The sequence below is a fragment of the Lutra lutra genome, chromosome 3 (assembly GCF_902655055.1).
Source record: "Lutra lutra chromosome 3, mLutLut1.2, whole genome shotgun sequence".
Taxonomy (NCBI): Eukaryota; Metazoa; Chordata; class Mammalia; order Carnivora; family Mustelidae; genus Lutra; species Lutra lutra.
Genome location: NC_062280.1, coordinates 171,158,268 through 171,182,670, shown reverse-complemented (window position 1 = coordinate 171,182,670; position 24,403 = coordinate 171,158,268). Strand labels below are relative to the sequence as shown.

At 41.0% G+C, this 24,403-nt stretch overlaps 1 protein-coding gene across 2 annotated transcripts; it reads left to right on the top strand.

Annotated features, from left to right (window-relative positions):
* Positions 1-358: 358 nt before the first annotated feature.
* On the top strand, positions 359-23,945 carry EDNRB (endothelin receptor type B). Of its 2 annotated transcripts, none has more exons than XM_047720194.1 (8): positions 359-709; positions 1,545-2,091; positions 18,768-18,880; positions 19,023-19,227; positions 20,599-20,748; positions 21,146-21,279; positions 21,834-21,942; positions 23,389-23,945. In XM_047720194.1, exons 1-8 carry the CDS (start codon positions 474-476, stop codon positions 23,521-23,523), a joined length of 1,629 nt encoding a protein of 542 aa, XP_047576150.1. In that variant the 5' UTR covers positions 359-473; the 3' UTR covers positions 23,524-23,945. The 2 variants fall into 2 exon arrangements, with proteins under 2 accessions (XP_047576150.1, XP_047576151.1); XM_047720195.1 differs by having other exon boundaries at positions 574-709; positions 1,556-2,091.
* The last annotated feature ends 458 nt before the right edge of the window (positions 23,946-24,403 follow it).

Sequence of the window (24,403 nt, the reverse complement as noted above, 5' to 3'; positions counted from 1 at the left end):
CTGCTAGGAGAAATGAAGGAGGGATTTTAGTCCTCTCCTAGGGTGGTGACAGGGCTTGAGAAGGAAGAATCTTGCCCTCCTGTGTTTGGTGCGATGTGGACTTGAAATCTGCGCGTAAATCAAAAACAGCCAAGAGCAGAGCCCGCAAATCTACCAGGTCTATATACTAGCCCCGGGGTACTTAATGGGAAAGCGAACTCACACTGCTCATTAAGAGTCCAGGTTAACTTAAATACAGAACCCTGCTCCAGTCTGGAGCCCCAGCGCGTCTCCGGGTGCGTGAAAACTTGCCCTTGGTTTAGGCGGGTCGTTTGAAGAACTCAGAACTCCGACAACCAAAAGGCTCTCGGGACGCGTCCCCGGCCAGGGACTGCCCTCTCCAGCGGGCAGCTCCTGCTGATGCTGTCCAGGCATCGCCCAGGGGAAAGGTTGCAGAGCGGTCGGAAGGCGCGGGAGGAGTCTGGCGGTGATTGATGGGGAAGGGACTCATGAATAAAAGTACTTGTCTAGGGACAGCAAGGACCCCGACCGGGCGAGCTGTGGAGGCTACTTGGTCTGGCATTCCCTCCGCGTTTCGTCAGAGCCAGACCCGCCCGCGGCTGAAGGGAGGCGTGCTCGCCCCCGGAGCCGGCTGCAGGCGAGCTGCGAGCAGAGCTTCCCAGGAAGGTCACCGCTGGTCCCTCTGCGCCTGGTGCTCCCGATTCGAGAGGTAAATACTCTGGCTTGGTGTGGAATTAAATCAGTGATTGAACCTTATCCCGGGGCTTCAGCTTGGGTTAGTAGTTGGGGATATATATATATATATGTATGTATATGTATATATAAAATCTAATTTTTTTTAAAGATGTATAGAATACAATGAGTTGTATTGTTGGAGTAAAGGAGGTTGGAAGAGGAGAGCACATGACAGTCAAAAGTCACTCTGAGGGGACAGACGCTTGCGAGTTAATGCTGATACTCCCCCCAGGCCGGACGAGTGAAGTGTCTGAGTCAGTCGGTGCACTCCGGGAGGCGCGGGGGCATTCCGGGCGCAGGCAGCTGGGAAGTAGCGGCTTTCACTCGCCAGGAGGAGTCTTGTGGTTCAGACCGGGTATCCGCGTTCCCTGGGGAGCAAAATGCAGATTGGCGTATGCGCTTGGCCTTTACATGCCTTGATTCCCCAGTTCCCACGCGTCTTTAGCCAGAACGTACGTGCTTCCTCGGGGCACACCAGGGAGCTCAGAGCTCTGCCTCGGACACCCATCCTTCTCGCCCTGGCACACCCCTTCCAGAATGCCCCGCGCCTCGCCCCCTACGAGTCACTTATCCCTCAGGGGAACGCCAGGGAGGAAAAACAAAACAAAACAAAACAAAAAAACACAGGGATAACTGGACTGGGAAGGACAATCGACGGGCGCAGGAGGGTCACGCCACCAGCTCAGCACCGGGGCGCAAACTTGAGTTACATTTGCGCGCGGGTAGTGGCCGCGCGGCTGCGCTCTGCGGGAGCGGAGCAGGGGCGTGGCTGGGGTAGCTGACCCAAGCGTCCTGTCTTTCTTCCCTTGCTGGTCTCCAGACTCAAAGCTGCAGAGCAGCCACCGGACGCCCACTGGAGCAGGCAGCAACATGCAGCTTCTGCTAAGCTGGGGCAGACGCGCCCTGGTGGCGTTGATCCTCGCCTGCGGCGTGTCGGGGGTCCAGGGAGAAGAGCCGGGATTCCGGCCGGCCAGGGCTACTCTGCCACTTCTGGGGCACGGAGAGATAACGACGCCCCCCACTGAGGTTTCCTGGCCGAGGGGTTCCAACTCCAGCGCGCAGTGGTCCTCTGCACCTCCGCAGATGCCTAAAGCAGGGAGAACACCTGGAGCCCCTCCACGCGCCTTCTCCCCTCCCCCCTGCGAAAAATCCTTCGAGATCAAGGAGAGTTTCAAGTATATCAACACGGTGGTGTCCTGTCTAGTGTTTGTGCTAGGCATCATCGGAAACTCCACACTGCTGAGAATCATTTACAAGAACAAGTGCATGCGAAACGGCCCTAATATCTTGATAGCCAGCTTGGCTCTGGGAGACCTGCTGCACATCATCATTGACATCCCCATCACTGTCTACAAGGTAAAGGGTTAATATCTCTGGGAGGGCGCCTAGTTAGGAGGAGGGAGATGGGACAGCCTTTGGGGGACGCTTACTCAAGGAGATCCATCGCCTCCTAAAGTTAGTATCCCTGGAAATAAATTCCCTACTGGTCTTCAGTAAACTTAGCCTAAGCTTAGATCAAGTGTAGTCCCCAGCCCAGCAAGATCAGCATCACTTGGGAACTTGTTAGAAATGACATTTTAGGGCCGCACCTCCAGCCTGCTGATTCAGAAACTCTGGGATGGAGTGCAATAGTCTGTATTTTAACAAGCCCTTCGTGTGATGTGATGAATTGTAAAGCTTGAGAACCACTGGTCCTGAAGTATGTAGTCCCTAAGCGCAGCTCACTGGGTCCATTCTCTCTGCAAAGGTATGGTCCGTGGATTGGCAGGACTGATATCACCAGAGAGCCTGTTAGAACTGCAAGTGCAGGCCAGAATTAGAAAAGCAGAATCTGTGTCTTAAGTTACCTAGGTGGTTCATATGCACATTAACCTTGGGAAGCACTTTTGTAGAGGGCCCTGAAAGTAGAGGGGCTGGAATGGGTTTGGGGGAAACAAATGAGTTAGAAAAGACCCAAACTAGTGAGTACACTAACACAGTTCACCTGCTGTGAATGACTGTATTGTACCGACTCTTTATCACATGTCTACAGGGGGCCGAGCACTGAAATGGACTTTTGACAATCCACAAGTAGGTATTTCTCCATTTTTACAGATGACTGATAAGATGCTCAAGGTCTCATAGTTAGTAAGAGATGGAGGTGGGAAACAGACCCAAATCTATCAGGTCCAGAGTACAAGTTGTACCTCCACCCCCCCCAATTACCTTGTGAAGAAACCAAAGGCGGGGGGGGGGGTGCTTTCCATGCGAAGTCTTTAAGGCTTTCAATAGCTAACATTACTGTGATTACTATGGGCATCAGAGGAAACAGGCAGGGAGAGCTAGAACAGGACATACACCCCCACATTATTTGACTCCAGGTTGCTTTGGAACTCTAGACACATCCCAACGTCTCTGGGCCTCAATTCCCTCAAACCTACGAAGAGGCTGTTAGAGCCCACTTACTGGGGTTTTGTGGTGCTAAGAAGAATAGCCTAAGTGAAAGATCCGGAAGATTCTAAAGACCCATGCAAGTATGTAAAACTCTCCTTACCCATCATGATCAGCAATAGAAAGCCATAAAGAAGAACAGAACCAAAGTAAAGGAATGGGAAGGCGCTTTGGGAATTTTCCTGAAGGTAGTCGAGGGCTCAGTACAAGGGAAAAATATTCATGGAGGTCTAGAAAACCATGGGGAGGGAAGTTCGATCTTTGTTCAGCCATAAGCCATAAGCCATGCCTTTCAGTCCTAATCCAAATAGCCATTCTTTAAGAGAATTTTAGCAATTTCTGAAGTTTAGAAATAGGATTCAGATTAAGATCCAGGCTCTAGAAGGAAACACTCCCACAAATGGGGGGGGGGGGAATAAATAGAAGAAATCCTAAAATCTTGCATAGCAACTTGTTCTTCTGAAGTCTGAGTGTTTCCTGGGAGAAGCACCATCTGAAATTGTTCCCTCAAATGCAGTGACAGTTCTATTAGAGCCAGAGGTGACACATTTACTTGGTTTGGGAGTCCCACAGGCCAAGTCTTAGCATTCCAATTTGGCAAAGGATTCCAATTCAATTCACCAAAATTAACTTGAGAAACTGTAGAGTACAAGGTGTTGAGAAATAATAAGTGTTAAATGAGAGCCTTTTGAAAAGGGAGATAACAGTCTAGGTTTGCTAGGCTTGCAGAGAATTTTGTGAAGGGTCCCTCTGGGGAGGTCTAAGAAAACCCCACATGTCCAGCTCAGTCTCTGAGTCAGAGACCTTCCTAAGTCAGCCAGCAGCTCAAGTGCTGTGTGGAAGATGGGGTTGAGGACATTTTCTTCTAGATGCGTTGCTTCTAGGCCGGATGAAATAAGGTCTTCCAGGACCATCTTACTTTGTCTGTCTGGTCAAATGATTATGCTCGATCAACCAGAGGATATCTGACTCCCAAGGGGGCACACAGCTTTTACTTTCATTTCAATTTTCTTTATGATTTCCCTAGGAAATTACATCATTTTGCCTGAGACCATTCAGTCTGTTAAAGCTGTGTTTTTACTTCTGAAGTAAACAGACTAATGAGTCATTACAAATCTGGCCATCTAGTCATTTATGTTGGTCATAAACAAATCCGTTCACAAAGAACAAGGTCCTATCGCCATGTTTGCCAACGTGGAATCCTATGTGGGAAACTTTAGTTTATTTTTATGGTGTTCATAAATATGTGTCACTTGAAGCATAATATAATAATAGTGGATACCAACTATTATGCACAGGTTCTTGGTTTATTTCACGAAATCACTGCAAGAAACCCTCTGGAGGATATATTGTTGTCATCCCTGTTTTATGGGAAAACTACATGTTGGAGAGGTGAAGAAGTAACTTGCCCAGTGTCACACCACTGGATAGTGATGAAACTAGGGCTCAAATGCATCTATCTGGTCCTAGAAACTGTGGTCTTCCCTGACCCTCTGCACTGAGTGAGCTCAGACCCAGCATGCCCTTCTCCCGCATGGAGTATTGCTAGAACCTCATTTGAGCACACTGGTGGGATTATATGATACACTAACACACAATAGGACACTTGGCATATGTTTTCAGTTCTCAGCTGAGTCATTTGAAGATTTCTCTTTTTTAAAGATTTTATTTATTTATTTGAGAGAGAGCACTAGTGGGGAGAGGGGCAGTGGTAGAGGAGTGGAGAAGCAGAGAGAAGCAGACTCCAACTGGGCAGAAAGCCCAATGCAGGACTCTATCCCAGGACCCAGGGATCATCACCTAAGCTGAAGGTAGATGCTTAAGCAACTGAACTACCCAGGTGCCACCCCCCCCATTTGAAGATTTCTACCTCCTGAAATCCTCTTCAAATGTTCTTTAGTGGGGCGCCTGGGTGGCTCAGTGGGTTAAGCCACTGCCTTCGGCTCAGGTCATGATCTCAGAGTCCTGGAATCGAGCCCCGCATCGGGCTCTTTGCTCAGCAGGGAGCCTGCTTCCTCCTCTCTCTCTGCCTGCCTCTTTGCCTGTTTGTGATCTCTCTCTGTCAAATAAATAAATAAAATCTTTTTAAAAAAATGTTCTTTAGTATATAATATGAATAATATCATTGTTTGTTATTCTGGAGGTTTTATTTACCAAAACACCCAATTCAGACTAGTTAAAAGCTATTTATTCCCCTAAATAACTGTGAAAACATTTAAGTAAGTTTTAAAAAATACGTTTAGAATTTCAGCATGCTAAGGTATGATACTTAGCACAAAGTAACTTAAGTGAAATCAGTGAGTTCTAATTTTGTTTTTGTGGGGTATTACAATTCTTTTTCAGAATTCAGTTCACTGTATATATTATATAAAATATATATTATAATTAATATGGCATATTAATTTTATATATCTATATATAAAACATAAACAAATTTTCATTCTTATTCACACACACACACACACACACACACACAACCAACATTCACAAAATCTGGGGGGTTCATAGAACCCACCCAACCCATCTGTTGGCACACCCAAGGGACCATAAACGTCAATGTGAATCTATTACATTAATCTAGGGTTCAGTAAATCCAGTGTTCAAAAAAGTTGGCAAACCCCAAACTATCATAGTCATTGCTACTGCTGTAGAATGAGAGACAACTTCACAGGGAGGGGCTGCTGTGAGATGCTGACAAACCTTAGGCTCTAGGTCTCTTCTTCCTTGACTCCTTCAAGGGACTGGGTCTCTGGAAACTTCCAGGTAAAGTCAGTCTTCTTATCAGGTCTCTTGTGTGGGAGAGGAAATCCTCTGACGAAGGCCAGAGAGGTGTTGGAGGACACCCAGCAGAGAGAAGCTATTGAAGTGCCTCACATATTTACCTAAATATGCTGAAAAGAAGAGCCTGGTTTACCCTTCTCAGCAGTATATGCTGGGCTCTAACATGCGACATTATACCAGGCTATCCAGGTGAAAATGAAAACTGCAGTCATCCAAAGAGGATATTCAAAGGTCTCTATGTCTATTTCTATATGTATATATGTGAACACATAAGTACATATATAAATGGATAGGTGAATATCATTTGGTACAGTGCCTGACACTAGTTAGCAAAGAATAAATGTTACGTGTGTGTGTGTGTGTGCATGAATAAGAATGTAAATTTGGGAGTTTTTTTTTCCAGCTTTTGCCATTATAAACGTAACTACAAATAATATATTTATACAAATGGCTTTGCATACATGTGTGACCATATCTGAAGGGTAAATTTCTAAACTAGAACTCCTGAATCAAAGGATATGTGCATTTGTGATTTCGATAGCTATCTCTACATTGTGCCCCAGAGGGATGATAGTCCTCTTAGTCTGAATCACTATTTTAAGTAACATCTCCATACAGATATACATGTATTAATGTCTATCTCTAATATATACATGGATCGTCATGCCAGCATGTACATGGTCTATATCTATATCTGAACCAAAAGCCAGGATTTGTAAATATCTGATGTGAGGATGGATCTCTTCTTTTCACAAATTGTGCCCTTCCCATGTAGACTGCAATGAATGCGGTAACCTAAATGTCTGTTACTGATGAGAACCTAACTAACTACAAGTTGTAGTAACACTGATGTCAAAGTTGCCAAAGCTGTGCGAAAAGCAAAAGAGCTGGGCGTACTTCCGGATGCTGTGAAGGTTTTATGTTGTGGTTGGTTGGTTGTTTGGTTGGTTGGTTGATTGGTTTGGCTTGGTTTGATTTAGCAGTGATATTTAACAAATTTTGGTGGCAAGTTGAAGCTAAAATTTATTTAACTTTTTTTAACTTCTCAAGCAATTAAAAATTCTTGAGCAAATAATGAGTTTTTAACTTATCTCTGGATTTTACTTAACACTTTCACTCTGTGTTATATTGGCATTGATAACTAAGTTAATACAGTTAATTCTCAAATAGAACTTCCTTTATGTGTAAGCAAACTGCATTTGCAAACAAATTGGCTTGTGAACTGTAAAGACAGTAACCGATAGGAACATTTGTTTGATAAAGATCCACATTTAATTGTGTCCAGTGATGGTGGAGAGCCTTTGGATGGCTTTGCTATTAAGATTTTATAGGCGGGGCACCTGGGTGGCTCTGTTGTTAAGCACCTGCCCTTGGCTGGGATCAAGCCCCACATCGGGCTCCCTGCTCAGCGGCAAGCCTGCTTCTCTTTCTCCCACTCCCCCTGCTTGTGTTCCTTCTCTCACTGTTTTTCTCTCTCTGTCAAATAACATAAAAATCTTTAAAAAAAAAGATTTTATAAGCTCTATTAGAGGCAAAAAGCCTGCCTTCATACCTCTGAGAGGCAAAATTGCTGATCTTTAATGTTTAACTAGTTAAAGTAGGGTACACCTCACATTTAAATGCTGGCATGTAAAAAGTTGGAATTGCTTCACTGAATGCACAAATGAGTTTTGAGTGAAGTGACCTTGTCAGGTAATCAGACATTTCCTGCTTGTGACACTTATCTTTCTGAAAAAGCTTACCTTTCTCACTTCTAGTCCTACACCACTTCTAGTACTTAACAAGTTTGTGTATGTGATTACTAGTTTCATAGTTAGAAGTCAAAGTCAATTGAACACCATAAAATTTAACTTTTGAAATTATAATTTTCTGGTCAGTAAATGGGGATTTATGCACATATAACAATACATGAAGTAAAAGTATCACTGGATAGGGGAGTCTGATTTCCTCTAAGATAGTAACACCAATTAAGTTACTGAGATATTTTACTGAAATTTTTGTAGAATTTAGAGATGTTCTAGTAGAAGTTCTTGAACCCAAATAGAACCTAGATACCCTAAGATTCATTTACTTGATGTGGAAAAACTGTTAAGGAGCACCAATTCAACACATTTAAAGAATTAGCTTTCTAAAAGTACTAATAAAGAGTTAGACAATTAGCTCTGAATGACCTAGAATCAACTAACAAATAAAACTAACACCCCAACATCCACCTAGCTTAGTGCCTTCAACAGTCAATACATGACAGATGCTTTTTTTTTTTTAATTTATCTACTTGACAGGCAGAGATCACAAGTAGGCAGAGAGGCAGACAGAGACAGAGAGGGGGAAGCAGGCTTCCTGCTGAGCAGAGAGCCCAATTCGAGGCTCGATCCCAGGACCCCGGGATCATGACCTGAGCCAAACACAGAAGCTTTAACCCACTGAGCCACCTAGGCGCCCCATGACAGATGCTTCTTGACAAAAGATGTTATACATAAATGTAAGGACAGTGGACTTTTCTTTCTTTCTTTCTTTTTTAAAGATTTTATTTATTCATCTGACTCGGGGAGAGAGACTGCAAGTAAGAAGGCAGAGCGGGGCGGTGGTGGGGGGGCGGTTGTTGAGCAGGCTCCCCACTGAGCAGGAAGCCTGATGCGGGGCTTGATCCCAGGACCTTGAGATTATGACTTGAGCTGAAGGTAGAGGCTTAACGGACTGAGTTCCCCAGGTGCCCCAGGACAGTGGACTTTTCTAATCATATTTTTTATAACTGCTTAGATGGAAAAAGGAGGATATTTGCTCCTCATCTTATATGAGGATATTAGTCATAATTAAATAATAGGTCAATAGCATAATTCAAATAACCCAGAAACTTGAGATTTCATATTCCCAATTCATTGTTCCATACGTGGACTCCTGTAACAAAACGATTGGCAAACTCTCGGCCTTGGGTGATGAAAGTTCCCTAGGTTAACCCTATGGTACTTCTTGCATTTGCCTTTGATCTGCCACTTGGTCATTCCATAAATCTAAGCCTCTTAAAATATTAGGGCAATGTTCCTTTCAGTATGGGAAGGCTTATCTATCAAAGGCTTTACATCTTTTCTTTGCTCACTTTAAAGGAGTCGGTCAAGATTGAAGATATTTCCATAGCTATACAAGAGGATGACAGAGCCAAGACACTGTTGTTTCAAGGCCAGGGAGCCACGTTCTTCATTTCTCGAAGAAAAACCATATAAGGTTATCTCCATGTGGCTAATATGCTATAGTTGATTATTTTTAGAGAAACATGCCAAATGCTAATAAGTGATTAAGTGCTTTAAAGGGTGTTGACAGATAAAGCCCAAGTTGAAATAAGATTCAAGATGTAATTTATGATGTGAAACATTCTCTTTCAGGACTTCGCAGAGTTAAGACGAGGTTGGTTATGTTTGGGAAACAGCTGAGTGTGGTATATTGGATATTGGATATACCTTAGCCAACAAGTCCTCTCTTCTTAGACTTCTGTTCTTCCCAGTGCTTTTATTTTAGGGATTGATTATTTCTCTTTTCCCATAGACCCTCTGGTGAAAATGTAAACGAAAAAAAAAAAAAAAAAAAAACAGCCAAAGTGTGGTGGTAAGAGAGAAGGAGGGTCATGCTTGAGTCAGAAATGTATTAGCAAAGTGGACTGACGCATTTCTTGCCCCTTCTCTGACCCTAAGACTCTCGGCCATACCCAGGCCTCCTGACTTGTGTCCTCTCTCTACTTCTTTCCTCGTTAACTACATTGTAGGTTCCAGAAAGGAGGAAAACTATTCTCTGGATGTTTGCATTGTACAAATCTTCTCCCCGCTGCCACACTCAGTATTTCCAAATTATTTTAAAGAGCTTTTAGATTCCATAGTAATCAAGTCTTCTCATCGTATCTTACCAGTGTTCCCTAAGATAGTGTCTGGATAGAATTCAGTTTAAGACATGAAATGATTTAATAAAGTTTGTGCAAACTTCGCAAACTTCACAGTTTGCAAATCTCTTCCTAAGCCACGAGACCATTGAGTTGTAATTCTTGCTTCTTCAGGTGTCCTAGGGATCCTAGAAGATATAGTTCAGGTAAGTGAATCTGTTAATAAGCTAGGTTTAGGAAAGAGCATTTCTTAATGCTCTTTGTTGAGTTCTTCAGAATGTGTAATGTGTCTGAGTTTTTAGGCACAAACTATGGATATGTTAAGTTCAGATAAGAGGAGAGTAGCAGTCTATATATTGATCTGTCACAGACTTTACTACGAAAATATATTTATTTATTTATTTATTTATTTATTTATTTATTTATTTAATTTTATTTTTTAAAAACATATATTTTTATCCCCAGGGGTACAGGTCTGCGAATCGCCAGGTTTACACACTTCACAGCACTCACCATAGCACATACCCTCCCCAATATCCATAACCCCACCCCCCCAACCCCCCTCCCCCCATCAACCCTCAGTTGGTTTTGTGAGATTAAGAGTCACATTTAAAGTGAACTTAAATTTCTCCTAAGATATTTATTTTTGATTTTTTTTTTCTATCTCTTTGCTTCTCCTGGAGATTTTGTTCCAAGAAACTTAATTCATCTTATGGACTCATCATTCTATTTTGGCAAGCCATAGGAATGTTTCCAGAATGGGGAAAACCCTGTTTTGTTGGTGAGCATGCAAAATTCCCAGAGACAGAGTCTCCATCTTACACAATGCCAGGGGGCACTGCTCACATTGTGGTCTGTTTAAGTGTCATCCCTGGGGGATAAGCCAGCATTATTTCTGACCCACATATTTCTTTTTTTTTTTTCTTTTTTTTTTAAAGATTTTTTACTTTTTTTTATTTGACAGATAGAGATCGCAAGTAGGCAGAGAGGCAGGCAGAGAGAGAGGAGGAAGCAGGCTCCCCGCCGAGCAGAGAGCCCGATTGACCCACATATTTCTAATCCACACGACTTAATTTTTAAGTGTATAGTACATTTTAATGAGTGCAGGATGGAATTTGTAATTGATATTTGTCCCTAAGGGCACAGGTACACTATAAGTCGATAAAGTATTTTCTACGTATTTGACCATCAGCTTACTTTAAAAAGAAATGGAAATCCTTGAATGAGGCTGTTCTATCTTTAAAAAGCCAGTTCAAATCCAGAAAAACTCTTACCAGCTCTACAAAACAGAAAAAAATGAAGAATACACCCTTTCCCAAAGTTGTGAAACACAACCGCTCCATTCTTTACCTCTTTTGACTCTTGTTTTAAAAACATTTCTGTAATCCAGCCATTTGAAGGCAATGTTCACAGCTTATCACAGCAATCTGGCCAAGTAACCCTGGTGTTTGCTCATATGCTGCTCACCCAGCTTCTAAAACAATCATCTCCTACAGCATCTCCACGCTTAAGTCACTCGTCTCCGTCAAATTTACAACTAACGCTCCTTGAAGGATCCCATGAGACAGTGAGAAATGGTAGGTTCTGTTTTATGTCCTTCATTTCCCTGGCAGCTCTGAGGAAGAGAGGACGGAAAGGAGTTTTTGCTTTTCACATTTTCTAGCCTGCTTGGAAGGCAGAACTCTGAAAAGAGAAGAGCCACCCATCATCCTCAATCCCTTAATGACCCTGGCTTCAGGTGTCAAGAATACCTAATCTGGAAGGAGGAAGGAAGGACAGGGATTGGACGACACACACACACACACACATGCATAGCCCTCTCCGTTCTCTAAAGAATTTGTTTCAGGGGCGCCTGGGTGGCTCAGTAGGTTAAAGCCTCTGCCTTCAGCTCAGGTCATGGTCTCAGGGTCCTGGGATTGAGCCCCGCATCCGGCTCTCTGCTCGGCGGGGAGCCTGCTTCCTCCTCTCTCTCTGCCTGCCTCTCTGCCTGCTTGTGATCTCTGTCAAATAAATAAATAATAAAAAAAAAGAATTTGTTTCAAATATGAGAACTGAAAGTTCATGACAAAAATGTTAATCACAAGATTTCTGCCTTACGATCACATTCATTCTTTTCATCTTTCCACGTGCTCGTTCACTGCTAATCAACAAGCTATTAATGAGTCACCACTGTGTGCCAGGCACTATGCTGGACATTATAAATGTTACAAAATATCTGAAACAAATAAACAGTTAAAGCTCAGTATATCCTCTTAAATAAAAAAAAGAGAGAGAGAGAAAGAGAAGATAAGAAAATAGTATATACGGGTGCCTGGGTGGCTCAGTTGGTTAAGCTGCTGCCTTCGGCTCAGGTCATGATCCCAGAGTCCTGGGATCGAGTCCCGCATCGGGCTCGCTGCTCAGCAGGAAGCCTGCTTCCCTTCCTCTCTCTCTGCCTGCCTCTCTGCCTACTTGTGATCTCTCTCTGTCAAATAAATAAATAAAATCTTTAAAAAAAAAAAAAAGAAAATAGTATATACATGGTTAATGAGGCGATTGAACATTTATTAGTGTGAGACGGTTAACTTTCAAATTTCCTGACTTTATGGGGCTTGATTCCTTCAGGCATTAACAATGGTATGTATTAATAGGGTTTTTTTTTTCCATTTGATTTCTCAAGAATGTAATTTTTAATTAAAAAGAGAAATGAAAAATGTAAATCCCTCAGTTGGAGACTTTGTAGGACTCACTTAGTAATACTTATAAAGAAAATGTATTTACTTCCTGTTCATGCTGTTTGCTCTTTTAGAAATTAAGAAAAAAACTCCATAATATAAAAATAACTTTTAAATATAATATAAAAATAATGTATTTGGATGCCATGGACTTTTCCTTTCTTAAACCGCTATTGCAACATAAAGTTATAAAGTCATGGTCATCTTTGAGTAGAAACCTTATAATCAGTATGATCACGTTTTTTTTCAATCTAGTGTTGATTCATTTATTTGTTTTTATTCATACAAAAGAAATGTTCTAGGGGAGCTGTATAAGCCATAGGGGAAAGGGATCAGCACAAGCGTGGACTCTCATTTGTCAAATGGACAACACTTTGCTCTAGGACCTAACGGTAAAAAAAATCTCTTTGTTGGATGAGCCATCACAATGTGAAAACCAGTAACAGTTAATGGGAGTATTTTCTAACTGGCTCACATTTATTAAATAGTAGGTAATATGTATTCAAATTTACTTTTAAGCAGAACCTAAAAATTTAACTCATGTCACAGGGACCTAGAAACAATACAGAACGCTAACATTGACTTTGCAAATAAGGAGACTTGTTTGATTGCATGCTTGATTTGTGTTCAGTATTCAGATCTTGTCCTTAGGTTTTGTCATTGAACGGGGTAAAGTCTCAAGAAAAAACTAAACATAAGGAATAAGAGTGTGTTATTGCTGGATTTAGAGTTAGAATTGCTTCCTCTTGCAATAAGGGAACCAATTTCCCCTACAAAGAGCAAAGCTATATTGTTGGGCTTCACATTAGGTATTGGATGTTGATTTTTGTCAAAAACTAGCGAAATAATTAATTTCCAGTTATAAAAATCTCTAAGAACATTCTTTTTTTTTTTAAAGATTTCATTTATTTATTTATTTGTCAGAGAGAGAGAGAGAGTATGCACAAGCAGGGAGAGTGCCAGGCAGAGGCGTAGAGAGAAGCAGGCTCCCTGCTGAGCAAGGAGCCCGATGTGGGACTCGATCTCAGGACACTGGGATCATGACCTGAGACGAAGGCAGCTGCTTAACCAACTGAGCCACCCAGGTGTCCCCTCTAAGAACATTCTTTCACCAAATGTAAAGATGGCATCTTGGTTGAGAGTGATTTTTGTTTTTAAACTTAAGTAGCTTTCTCTCACCTTCATTCAGGGTTTTGTTTACCTCTGAACAAAAGGTTGATGTCTTTGCATTTTAAATAAGCTCCCAGCACTAAATTGCCCAAGACTTATTGGAAGCCATTAAGACTACGATGAGCGTCAGTAGTGGGCCTGGTTTCTGTGACTGGGTGTCTGGCCTCTCAGTGTCTCCAGAAGGCCTTCTGATGGGAGAGAGGCAGGGGTTGCAAAGTCACCCTTCTCATGACGAAATAATAGAAGTGACATCTGGCGCTTTGCCATCATCTTTTGTGGCTCTCAGGAGCCACAAAAAGTGATGAAAAGCTGAAAGCTGATGAAGGTTAATACCCCCTAGTTTATAGTTCCTTTCTTTTTGGAGGGGTAGATTAGAAAATTGTAGTCCCTCAGTTATGATTAGGTTTCTGACTATCTCTGTGCTGAACTTGAAGAGAATGGTTACAATTTTCAGTTTGTGTTTCCCTGTGTCCTATGATGACTTGGGTCAGAGGTTGGGCTGCAGGCCTCCCAGTGGTATGAAGAGCAATCACCCAATTTCTAGGCTGAGCCAAAAACAACAGTAACCTCAAAACAGGACCTAGATTCAGTGCAGAGCCCATTTCCATTGGCCAGACTTTTTCCCTTCAGTGGCCTGGACACTCATTCATCTTGATTCATTTGATGGTTGTACCTATGGGAGACTAATATTTGCATATTTGCATATAGTTTAAGAAAATAGGATATTTGAAAATTTCCTAAGTTATAGATATTATATGAATACAATAGCTAAGTGAGGGCACCTGGGTGGCTTAGCCTGTTAAGCACCTGCGTTTGGTTCAGGTCATGATCCCAGCATCCTGGGATCAGGCAAAATCCCCATGTTGGGCTCCCTGCACAGTGGGGAGCCTGCTTCCCCCTCTCCCTTTGCTGTTCCCCCTGCTTATGCTCTGTGTGTATGTGTGTGTGTGTCAAATAAATAAACAAAATCTTTAAAACATTGTTTTTAAATTCAAAAAATAAAAATATCTTTAAAAATTAAAATAAATAAAATAACAAGGTAATTAGGAGAAATTTGCTTCTGCATCTAGATATTTTACCATTATCTGACACACAGCTATGGGTTTACAAATACTCAAATTGATTTGATTCTAAACCATCTTTTTTCTGTGGTCAGTTTCAGCAAAACCCTGTATAGACTCTAGAATCAGACCATGTGGGTTCTAATGTGGATCTGTTACTTATGTGAGTAATAAACCAAGTAAACCAAGGCCAGCTGTATTACTTGTCTAGTGAGGAAAAGCAAATAACCACAAAACTTAGTGGCTTGAAACAATAGACATTTATTATCTCACACTTTGTGTGTGGGTCTTGAATTCAGGAACCAGAGTGAATGGTTCTGACTCAGAGTCCCTCTCTCATGAGAGTGCAGTCAAGATACTTCCCAAGGGCTGCAGTTTACTGAAGATTGGCCTAAAGCTGGAGGATTCTCTCATTCCTACACCTGGCACTTTGGTGAGTCATTTTCGGGAGACCCTAGTTCCACACCTTGGCAGTCTGTCCATAAAGGGGCTTTAGTGCCCTCCTGATACGGCAGCTGATCTCCCCAAGAATGAGTGATTCACCAGACGACAAGGAGCAAGCCACAGGCCTTTTGTGAACTAGTCTCAGATGTCACACTTCATCTCTTTTGCCACATTCTGTTCACTAAGAGCAGGTGATTAAAGCCAATCCACATCTCCAAGGGAAGGGAAATGAGCCTTCACCTTTTGATGGGAGGAGTAGTGAAGAGTTTGTGGACATACTGACAACCAACATAGCATAGTAATAAACTTCAAAGTGCCTCAGTTTTCTTATCTATGAAATGCACATCGGTAGTACTATCTCATAGGATTTCTTTGCAGATTGCAGGGATATGATATGTGTAAAGTGCTTAGAATAATGCCTAACCCATTATAAGTGCCATAGAAGCATCAGATTTGTTTTATTTATTTATCTTTTTCCCAATCTATCTAAGGACGACCAGAATTAGTAGAAAGAATATCATCTAGGGATGCCTGAGTCGCTCAGTTGATTAAGCGTCTGCCTTCGGCTCAGGTCATGATCCCGGGGTCCTGAAATCAAGTCTCTCGTCGGCCTCCCTGCTCAGCGGGGAGTCTGCTTCTCCCTCTGCCTTCTCTGCCTGCTGCTGCCCCTATCTCTCTCTGACAAATAAATAAATTTTTAAAAAATCTTAAAAAAAAAAAAAAAGAAAGAATATTGTCTGGATAATTTATAACAAACTAGTCTGATAGAGTCCCTGGAACTGCTTGGAACCTTTTTATTCTTATGTTTCCAAGTTCTTTTAAAGTATCTGGAGTTCATAGTTGGTTCAGACCTGAGGTAGCCTGAGTCTTCCCCCATTTCAGTAAATGCCTCCATCATTCATATGGCAAACCTCTTAAAGTTTCCTGACTCCACATATCTACCCCATAATAAGTCCTGCTGGCTCTACCTTTCATCTACAACCCATTCTGTTCAGCCCCAGGTCACCACAGGCTCCAGCTTACCACAACCTCGTATCAAAGCTTCCTTTCTTGACCCCACATACTATTCCACATTGAGCAGCTACAGAGATCATTTTAAAAACATAAATAAGAGTGTGCCATTTCCCTGTTGAAAAACTTGCGATCTATTTCTTCAAAAAATTATTCCAACTCCTTTCTCTACCATTTCATCTCCTAGACACTTGGCCTGGATCACTCCACTATAGCCTTGATAGCCTTCTTCCTGTCCTTTCAGCTCACTAGGCTTATTTACTCATTTTTACCCCAGGACCTTTGCACTTGCTCTTTCCTCTGTCCAGAATGTTCTTTGCATGGCTTACTGTCTTATTTTAGTCTTGTCCCTTACTTACACATTGCCTCTTCAGAAAGACCTTGTTGAGACTCCTATCAAAAAATTACTCCAAATCCCACCATACTCTCTTCATAGGACAATACCTGTGTGACAACATATAAAATATTTGTGTTTCTTTTAATCTACCTCCCTCATTAGATTATAAACTATATGAGAGTAGGAAGTTTGCCTTGTTCATTGATATGCACCCTATACTCAGAATGGGGTCTGGCACATATTGAACGAATGAATGAATGAATGAATGAGCAGAATTCTGAGTTAATTGATTAATCCAGAAGTCACAAGAGGATACTAGTTGGACCACAGATACACTTTTGTTAATACAATGTTATATGACAGTGATTTTTTTAAAAGATTTTATTTATTTATTTGACAGACAGAGATCACAAGTAGGCAGAGAGGCAGGCAGAGAAAGAGGGGGAAGCAGGCTCCCCGCTGAGCAGAGAGCCCAATTCGGGGCTGGATCCCAGGACCCTGGGATCATGACCCGATCCAAAGGCAGAGGTTTTAACCCACTGAACCACCCAGGTGCCCCTATGACAGTGTTTTTTAAAAATGTGAGTTAATTGACAACTTTTATAATTATGAGGTTTTATATAAACTCCAACTTTTTTGACTAAAATCAAGAGGAATTTTTTGTTTTGGTTTGGTTTTGGTTTTTTTTTTTTTTTTTTTTCTTGGCAAAAATTGCATCTTGCTTTTTAGCAGCTTCTCCTTTTAGATGTGATTTGCCCCACACCCCGCCACTCTCTATTACTGACTGACACCACTAACCTTCCTACACCTGGCTCCCTCTTCCCTTCCTGCTTGGCTGTATAGATTTCCAGGACCCTAGATTAAGCACATCTGTGTAAGTTTCCCAACATCTGTCCTCCATGACAGTATAACTTTTCATTTCTAATTTAGAAATGAAATGGGTCTCATGTTGGAGCTCCAAGGCGTGTTCATACTAGACTCATTTTAGCCTTTGGTGCCATAGTATAATAATCACCCAACTTGACACACTCCACAAAGAACCCTCTCACTAGTGAAAGGACGGAAAGACCCATTGTGTTTCAAAATAATTTTCACTTTGGGAAGATTATTCTTTAAAACATTTTTTAAAAACATCAATTTGAAAAACTTTTCTTTATTTTCAAAACCTCATGAACACTCAATCCAGATGTTTACCTAAAGTGATTCATTAACCAGTGTGAGGCACACCCAGTTGTACTAGGAAACAAAATAACTGAGTTTAACAATAGACGATTGCAGAAATATAGGTATAATAGCAAGAACTCTTGTCTTTTGCTGCTTGTAGAACTCATGCTTCTGAATTTGGGGGGCTTGAATATTAAGCATCTGCTACCCGGCAGGAAGTGTATTAGGCGGTTGCACAGACCTTATTCTGTCTTATACTGTAGGGATGCTGGAGTGCAAAAATGAAACAAAACAAACAAGTAAATGTTATAATCCATGCAATAATTGTTGATAAGTGCTGAGGATAAAAAGAAAAGTGGAGTAGGACAAGAGAGATGGGTACCGGACACTTTGCCATACTAACAATGTGGCTACCGTAGGTCATGTTGAAAATACTAGCCTTGAGCAAAACCTGAAGAAGGCAGGGGAGTTCGCCGAGTAGATCTGTGGGGAAAGAGCCTTTCAGAATAAGGAGACACCGAGAGTAAAGCCCTAAGACAGAAGTGTGTCTGGGGCGTTCACGGAGCTGTGAGTAACTATTACTGCTGAGCTACTGGGCAGTCAACTCCGTAGGAGTGGTCTAGTCTCCCCAGCTGAGGGATGTTTATCATCTATTTTTAACATTTATAGTCTCTATTTTGGTTTGGCCATGACCTGAGCATGTGAGACTCCATGGCAGTATAAGAGATGTTTGCAGGGTGGCAGGGTCCGTCTTCTAAGGGGAACTTACAAGACTGACCCCGGTTGGCCCCATGGTCAAGATCCTGATCCTAAGCTACTGTGTATGCATAACAAATCCTCATGAACTGGCTGCGTTTTCGTTATTCTCAACCACTGTCCTGATCCATATATCGAACACTGGTGCTTTTCAAAGGAGTAGTCCATGAGTAAAGGAGTAAGAGCTGGAATTGCTTATCTTACTCCCGCATGCTAATTACGGTCCACTAAGTAATGCGGTTCAGAGGGCACTGTGTGAGTATCTCCCTCACGGACCTTCATGTCTTCTCATGCAGCTGCTTGCAGAGGACTGGCCCTTTGGAGCTGAGATGTGTAAGCTGGTGCCTTTCATACAGAAGGCCTCCGTGGGCATCACTGTGTTGAGTCTGTGTGCCCTAAGTATTGACAGGTAAGAGTGGATATTTAAGCCAGCTATATCCTGAACACGAGCTCAGGATACAAGTGATTGCTTTGTTACTTAGAAAATAAACTATGTAATTCAATGAAACAGGCTCTGCCAGCTTGACAGATAATTCTGTTTTGTGCTTCAGATATCGAGCCGTTGCCTCTTGGAGTCGAATTAAAGGAATCGGGGTTCCAAAATGGACAGCAGTAGAAATTGTTTTAATTTGGGTGGTCTCTGTGGTTCTGGCTGTCCCTGAAGCCGTGGCTTTTGATATTATAACCTTCGACTACAGAGGACGTTACCTGCGAACCTGCTTGCTTCTTCCTACTCAGAAAACAGCCTTTATGCAGGTGAATTTTGCCTTTTCCTTTCCTTTCTGTTCTTGCTTTATAAATATTTAGCTACTTTCCCCCAACCTTCCCTTCTTGGGAAGCTATTGATTTATGACTGTCCTTGGCATAAATTAAGAGCATAAGCCCCAGGACTGTGGGGAGAATGGTGACTAATGACCCATGCTGCAGGAAGCTAGGTCACTACTTATGCAAGAATCCCCTGGTGCCCAGGGATACAGATAAACCAAGTTCACATGAGAGAATCAATCTGCATTTATAGCTTCTCTACTCAGCTTGCCCAGAAGGACTGACAACTACTGCATATTCTGCGTAAGACAGTACAGCGGTCAACAGAGGGAGTGGATGGTTCAGTGAACGATCGAGTGGAAGATGGCCTGATGTGGATGGACTCTGCTCGGCAAGGCTGTCCTCTCTCTGAAGGGAGAGCTGCTGTTGCAAAGAATTTTTCATCTTGGCCATTTATTCAAGAATGTTTATTCAGGAAATAGGGGGAAATGGCAATGCTGGTATTTGTCAGCATATCGTCATTTAAGTATAAAAGGTTCTTCCCACCAGAATGGGTCAGGAGAAGTTAATGCACTTGGCCCAGGTGTCACAAGGATTATTTTCTATTTTATCTGTAAGAAGACCACATACAAGTTTAAGGATTGCATAAATCCTGGTAATGAAAAGAATTAAGTGAGACATTAATGTGAAATTGAGAATGAGATTGCTGACTTCTTTATCAGTTAAAAGGGAAAAATACTGCACAGATGACATAAATTCTACTCCAACACAGATATATTTGGAGCAAGAGTTTAAAAACAAAGCAAAAAGAGCAGAAATAGAATAAAAGGCATGAGTCATAAGCAGCTTTGATTTTCCAATTATAAATTAGATTTACACATTTCTTAGCAAAATGATTTGTACAGACCTTTCCACATCAATTTTTTTCCAGAAAACAGACTTGTTAAAAAGTGAAACCTTCTCTTAAACATTAGGACGTCTTTGCATATTCAGATATGGTATTTTACATGAATACATTATGGATATTTTGCTTATGTGAACGCAAAAATATTTGGAATACTACATATTTTTAATTTTACCCAACTGCTTAAATTTTTGTGCATAATTACAGCACACTGCCTAAGAGAATTAAAATGCTCTTTAGGGAAAGTTTGTTTCATTTAGTGTAAGTATTTAATTATTTGTTCAGTAGACGTGGCCTCAAAGATTCTATACAGCCTCTATGAAATGGATCTACTTTAGAAGATAATTATTCCTTGATGAGTATGTTGTTTGTTTGTTTTTTTATTTAGCACTTGGCATATAAGATTTTTTTTACAGAGGAATGATAATCATGCAATTCTCTTTTTTTTTTCGCCATAGTTTTACAAGACAGCTAAAGATTGGTGGCTGTTTAGTTTCTATTTCTGCTTGCCATTGGCCATCACTGCTTTTTTTTATACCCTGATGACCTGTGAAATGTTGAGAAAGAAGAGTGGCATGCAGATTGCTCTAAATGACCACTTAAAGCAGGTAAGAACAGAAATATGTGCTGACTCACGATTACAATGATGCTTTTGAATTAGAAAATTTTATGGCGATAAAAATTATTATATACTAAAGTGTATTTCCTTTTTCTTGCTTCTGGTATTTTTTGAATAGACAACAGAATATCTTTTCTATTCTCTATCTAGAGATATTCTATTCTACCTAATCTAAAAGGATCTAGAAAGAGCCATTACTCTTTAAAGATGAATCTGAGGTCAATTTAGTTCTAATTCACAGTAACTATTCAACTTAAAACTCTGTTCAGGATTTTTACAAATACCACTGACTTTCTGTAAACAATAGTAAAGGTTCTGTTTGGGAAGAGAGACCGCGGTGATTATCTGAACCATCTATTTAGTCTCTGGCTCTGGTTTTATTTCAGAGACGGGAAGTGGCCAAAACAGTCTTCTGCCTCGTCCTTGTCTTCGCCCTATGCTGGCTTCCCCTTCATCTCAGCAGGATTTTGAAGCTCACTCTTTATGACCCGAATGATCCTAATAGATGTGAGCTTTTGAGGTAAGAAACATAAAACAGAAAAAGTTTTTGTAGGTAAACGCCATTCAGAACTTTTGGGGTTTTTTGTTTGTTTGTTTGTTTGTTTGTTTTTCCATTGATCCCTTTCATAGCAGAGAGGGTACCATTTTGCTAGTCTTTAGGGAGCAATTAAGATTCCCATTTTTGGTCTTCACCCCTGTTGTAGGGGAAGGAATCAAGGGGACTTGTGAGAACACTGGAAATGGAGAGGCAGAGCTGTCAAAGTGATGAGTGGGCGCCACAATTGGAAATTCCACCTCGGATTCTCCTTTGCACACTTTGCGAAGCCTTCTTAGCAGCTGGCCTCCACACTTCAAATGAGATTTTATTGTTTAAGAGAGAACTGGGCATGGGCAGAGGAGCTTGCTAGCAGAGAGAGACAGAGAGAGAGAGGTCATCCTTAGCAAAGACCAGTGATAAAGCCAAAAATGAGGGATATGAATAACTTTTTCCTTCACAAAAACTCCAGAGTTTGCCAAGAATACATGCGTAAAGCAACGTATTATTCACAGACATATTTGGGGTGTGTTTTGCAGCTTTTTGTTGGTATTGGACTACATCGGCATCAACATGGCTTCCCTGAATTCCTGCATTAATCCTATAGCTCTGTATTTGGTGAGCAAAAGATTCAAAAACTGCTTTAAGGTAGGATTATTTCAAAATAAAAAGCTCTTTTTGGCCTAGTATCAAACATAGCCTTCCCAAACTATTCATACTTCTATCTAAAGAGATTTAGTAAATTGTTTTACAGTTTTCCCTTGCATTACATCACGAATGACTTTTTTTTAAAATATGGGTTCTGCTCATAAATCACTCTATTTGATTGCCACCTATAAATCCTCCTCAGCTAGTCCCCACTGCCTCAACCAATCAGTGGCACTCCTAGAAATGCTCAGAAAATTAGCAAAAAGTACTTAAAGTGATGCCTGACAGATATCATCTGATAAAATAAGAGCTAGACATGAATTAAATGCACTGTTCCCATTTTGGGGAGGTTTGGGACTGCACAGCATGGTTTGGATTTTAACTCATTTAGTTATAGTATTCATTTGGACGTGAGAATAGCAAGCCAAATGAAGACATTTAATTGAGGTTTTACCTCCTCTTTTCCACCTTGTTTGTATAGCAAAGATGTGCTACTTGACATGGAATATGTGTATTATTCTTGATTTGGCCACTGCATTGTAATCCATTCATTGACTCCTTTAACAATCTAACATGAATGAAATAGTCCCCTTCCCTGATATGGACATGACCCATTTGTCCCTGGGAGTTCATTCCTGGAAAGAACTTGGCTTCCTTGTAAAACTAAGTCAGTCTCATAGACTCATGGATCTCAGAGCAAGAATATTCATCAAGATCAACTCCCTCATTTTATAGCACAGAAAACAATGGACCTCCCACTCTCTTAGACATATAGATTATCAGAAAGCAAACAGTACGAACAAAGTTTTGGATTTTAAAAAATCCAAGAAAAGGAATTAGACAAACAAAACTGAGACACTTGTATACTTTATAAGTTTATTGTGTGATAATGTTGAAAAGGCACATGAGCATAACATGTGCCTAACACAAACCGGCAATACAATACTAAGTTCATTGACATGGGAAGATGTTTGTGACACCATCAGGTGAGAAAAAGCAGGCTATGGACTAGTACATACAGCACAGTTATATTAAGATATATTGTACACACACTTCTACAAGCACACACATATACAGTCACGTGTATGGATGTGTGTAGTATTTCCATTTGCGTAGGAAAATGTCTTGAGTTATGTATTTATCAGATATTATGAGAATTTTTCAAGTAATCAAGAGTAAGTATCAAGCTCTAAGTGGCTTTTCCCTTTAAATTTAATGAAAAGATGAGTTTTCCTGATAGACATTTTCTCTGTATTTTCTGGTTTAAAAAATTATCATATATGACTTACGTAATTATATATTGTTAAAGGGAAGAATAAGAGAGCATAGAAAGAAAGGGGCTGAGAGCTCCTGACCATGCCAAGAAAGTCAGAACCCCAGAAAGTAGGAGGAGTCAACCCAGTGTCACTGGTGTGAACGTGTAACGAGTTCTTTTGCTTTGTACAGTCGTGCTTATGCTGCTGGTGCCAGTCATTTGAAGAAAAACAGTCCTTGGAGGAAAAGCAGTCGTGCTTGAAGTTCAAAGCTAATGATCACGGATATGACAACTTCCGTTCCAGTAATAAATACAGCTCATCTTAAAAAGAAGGCATAGTCACTTAATGCCACATTCTCTTTTGTGGACAGAAGTCATTAAATCAAGGAGGCCTTTGCCAAAACAAAACAACTGTGCGCTTGCACAAAACAATGTAAGAATGTAAGAGTGATTCTTCTCTTAACACTCACAGTGACACATGACATTCCGTGAGCTGTTTACAGCAGGAGAAGAAAAGCAGGGAGAATTGGGAAAGCCTCATCATGAAAGCACTTAATTTTTTACAATCAGCACTCAGAGAGGCTCTTGATAGCTTCCAGTATATTTTGCCCCACTTACCTTTAAGCTGAGCTCACTCTGCATTCCTATTAAAGAGGTTTATTTTTTAAATTAATGTGAATCTGATATAAAGGAAATGGTGTTTTTAAAAATTGCATTTTAAAATAAAGTTTAAATGACTCAACTTAAATTTAAAAAAAAAATCCTTCAAAAGAACTTTTTTATTCATGGTGTCACACCATTGGTCGGGTTATAAAATGTGAAAGCAGGTTAGCTGGTATATTTTTGTGACATGAGAAACATATTTGAAGGATCAGGAGGTAGTATCAGAAAGGGAGATTGAGGTTTTCGAAAATCATTAACCTTTCTACGTTCACATAAGATCAAATGTCACAAAGGGAAAGAGAGAGGAGCTATGGAATGCGATCCCAAAAGACTGCTTTGAAATCTCTCATTCATGTACTCTGCAAAGAAAACGTTACCCACAATTTTGGGGGGGATTATTAAAACATTTCTCTTCTTTCATTATTGTAGTTCAAACACTATTTGTTTAGTCTTGTCATCTGTCAATACTTAGCTACGATATTGGACATGCAGATGATGACACAAAGGGCTGGCCCCAGCGTTCACACCTTTACGATGGAGAAA

Excerpts from the sequence above, each read along its gene's own strand:
- EDNRB (XM_047720194.1), top strand. The coding sequence starts at position 474 with ATGGGGAAGGGACTCATGAATAAAAGTACTTGTCTAGGGACAGCAAGG. Across the intron at positions 21,280-21,833 it reads AATAGATGTGAGCTTTTGAG|CTTTTTGTTGGTATTGGACT; the intron begins GTAAGAAACATA and ends TGTGTTTTGCAG. Across the intron at positions 21,943-23,388 it reads GATTCAAAAACTGCTTTAAG|TCGTGCTTATGCTGCTGGTG; the intron begins GTAGGATTATTT and ends TGCTTTGTACAG.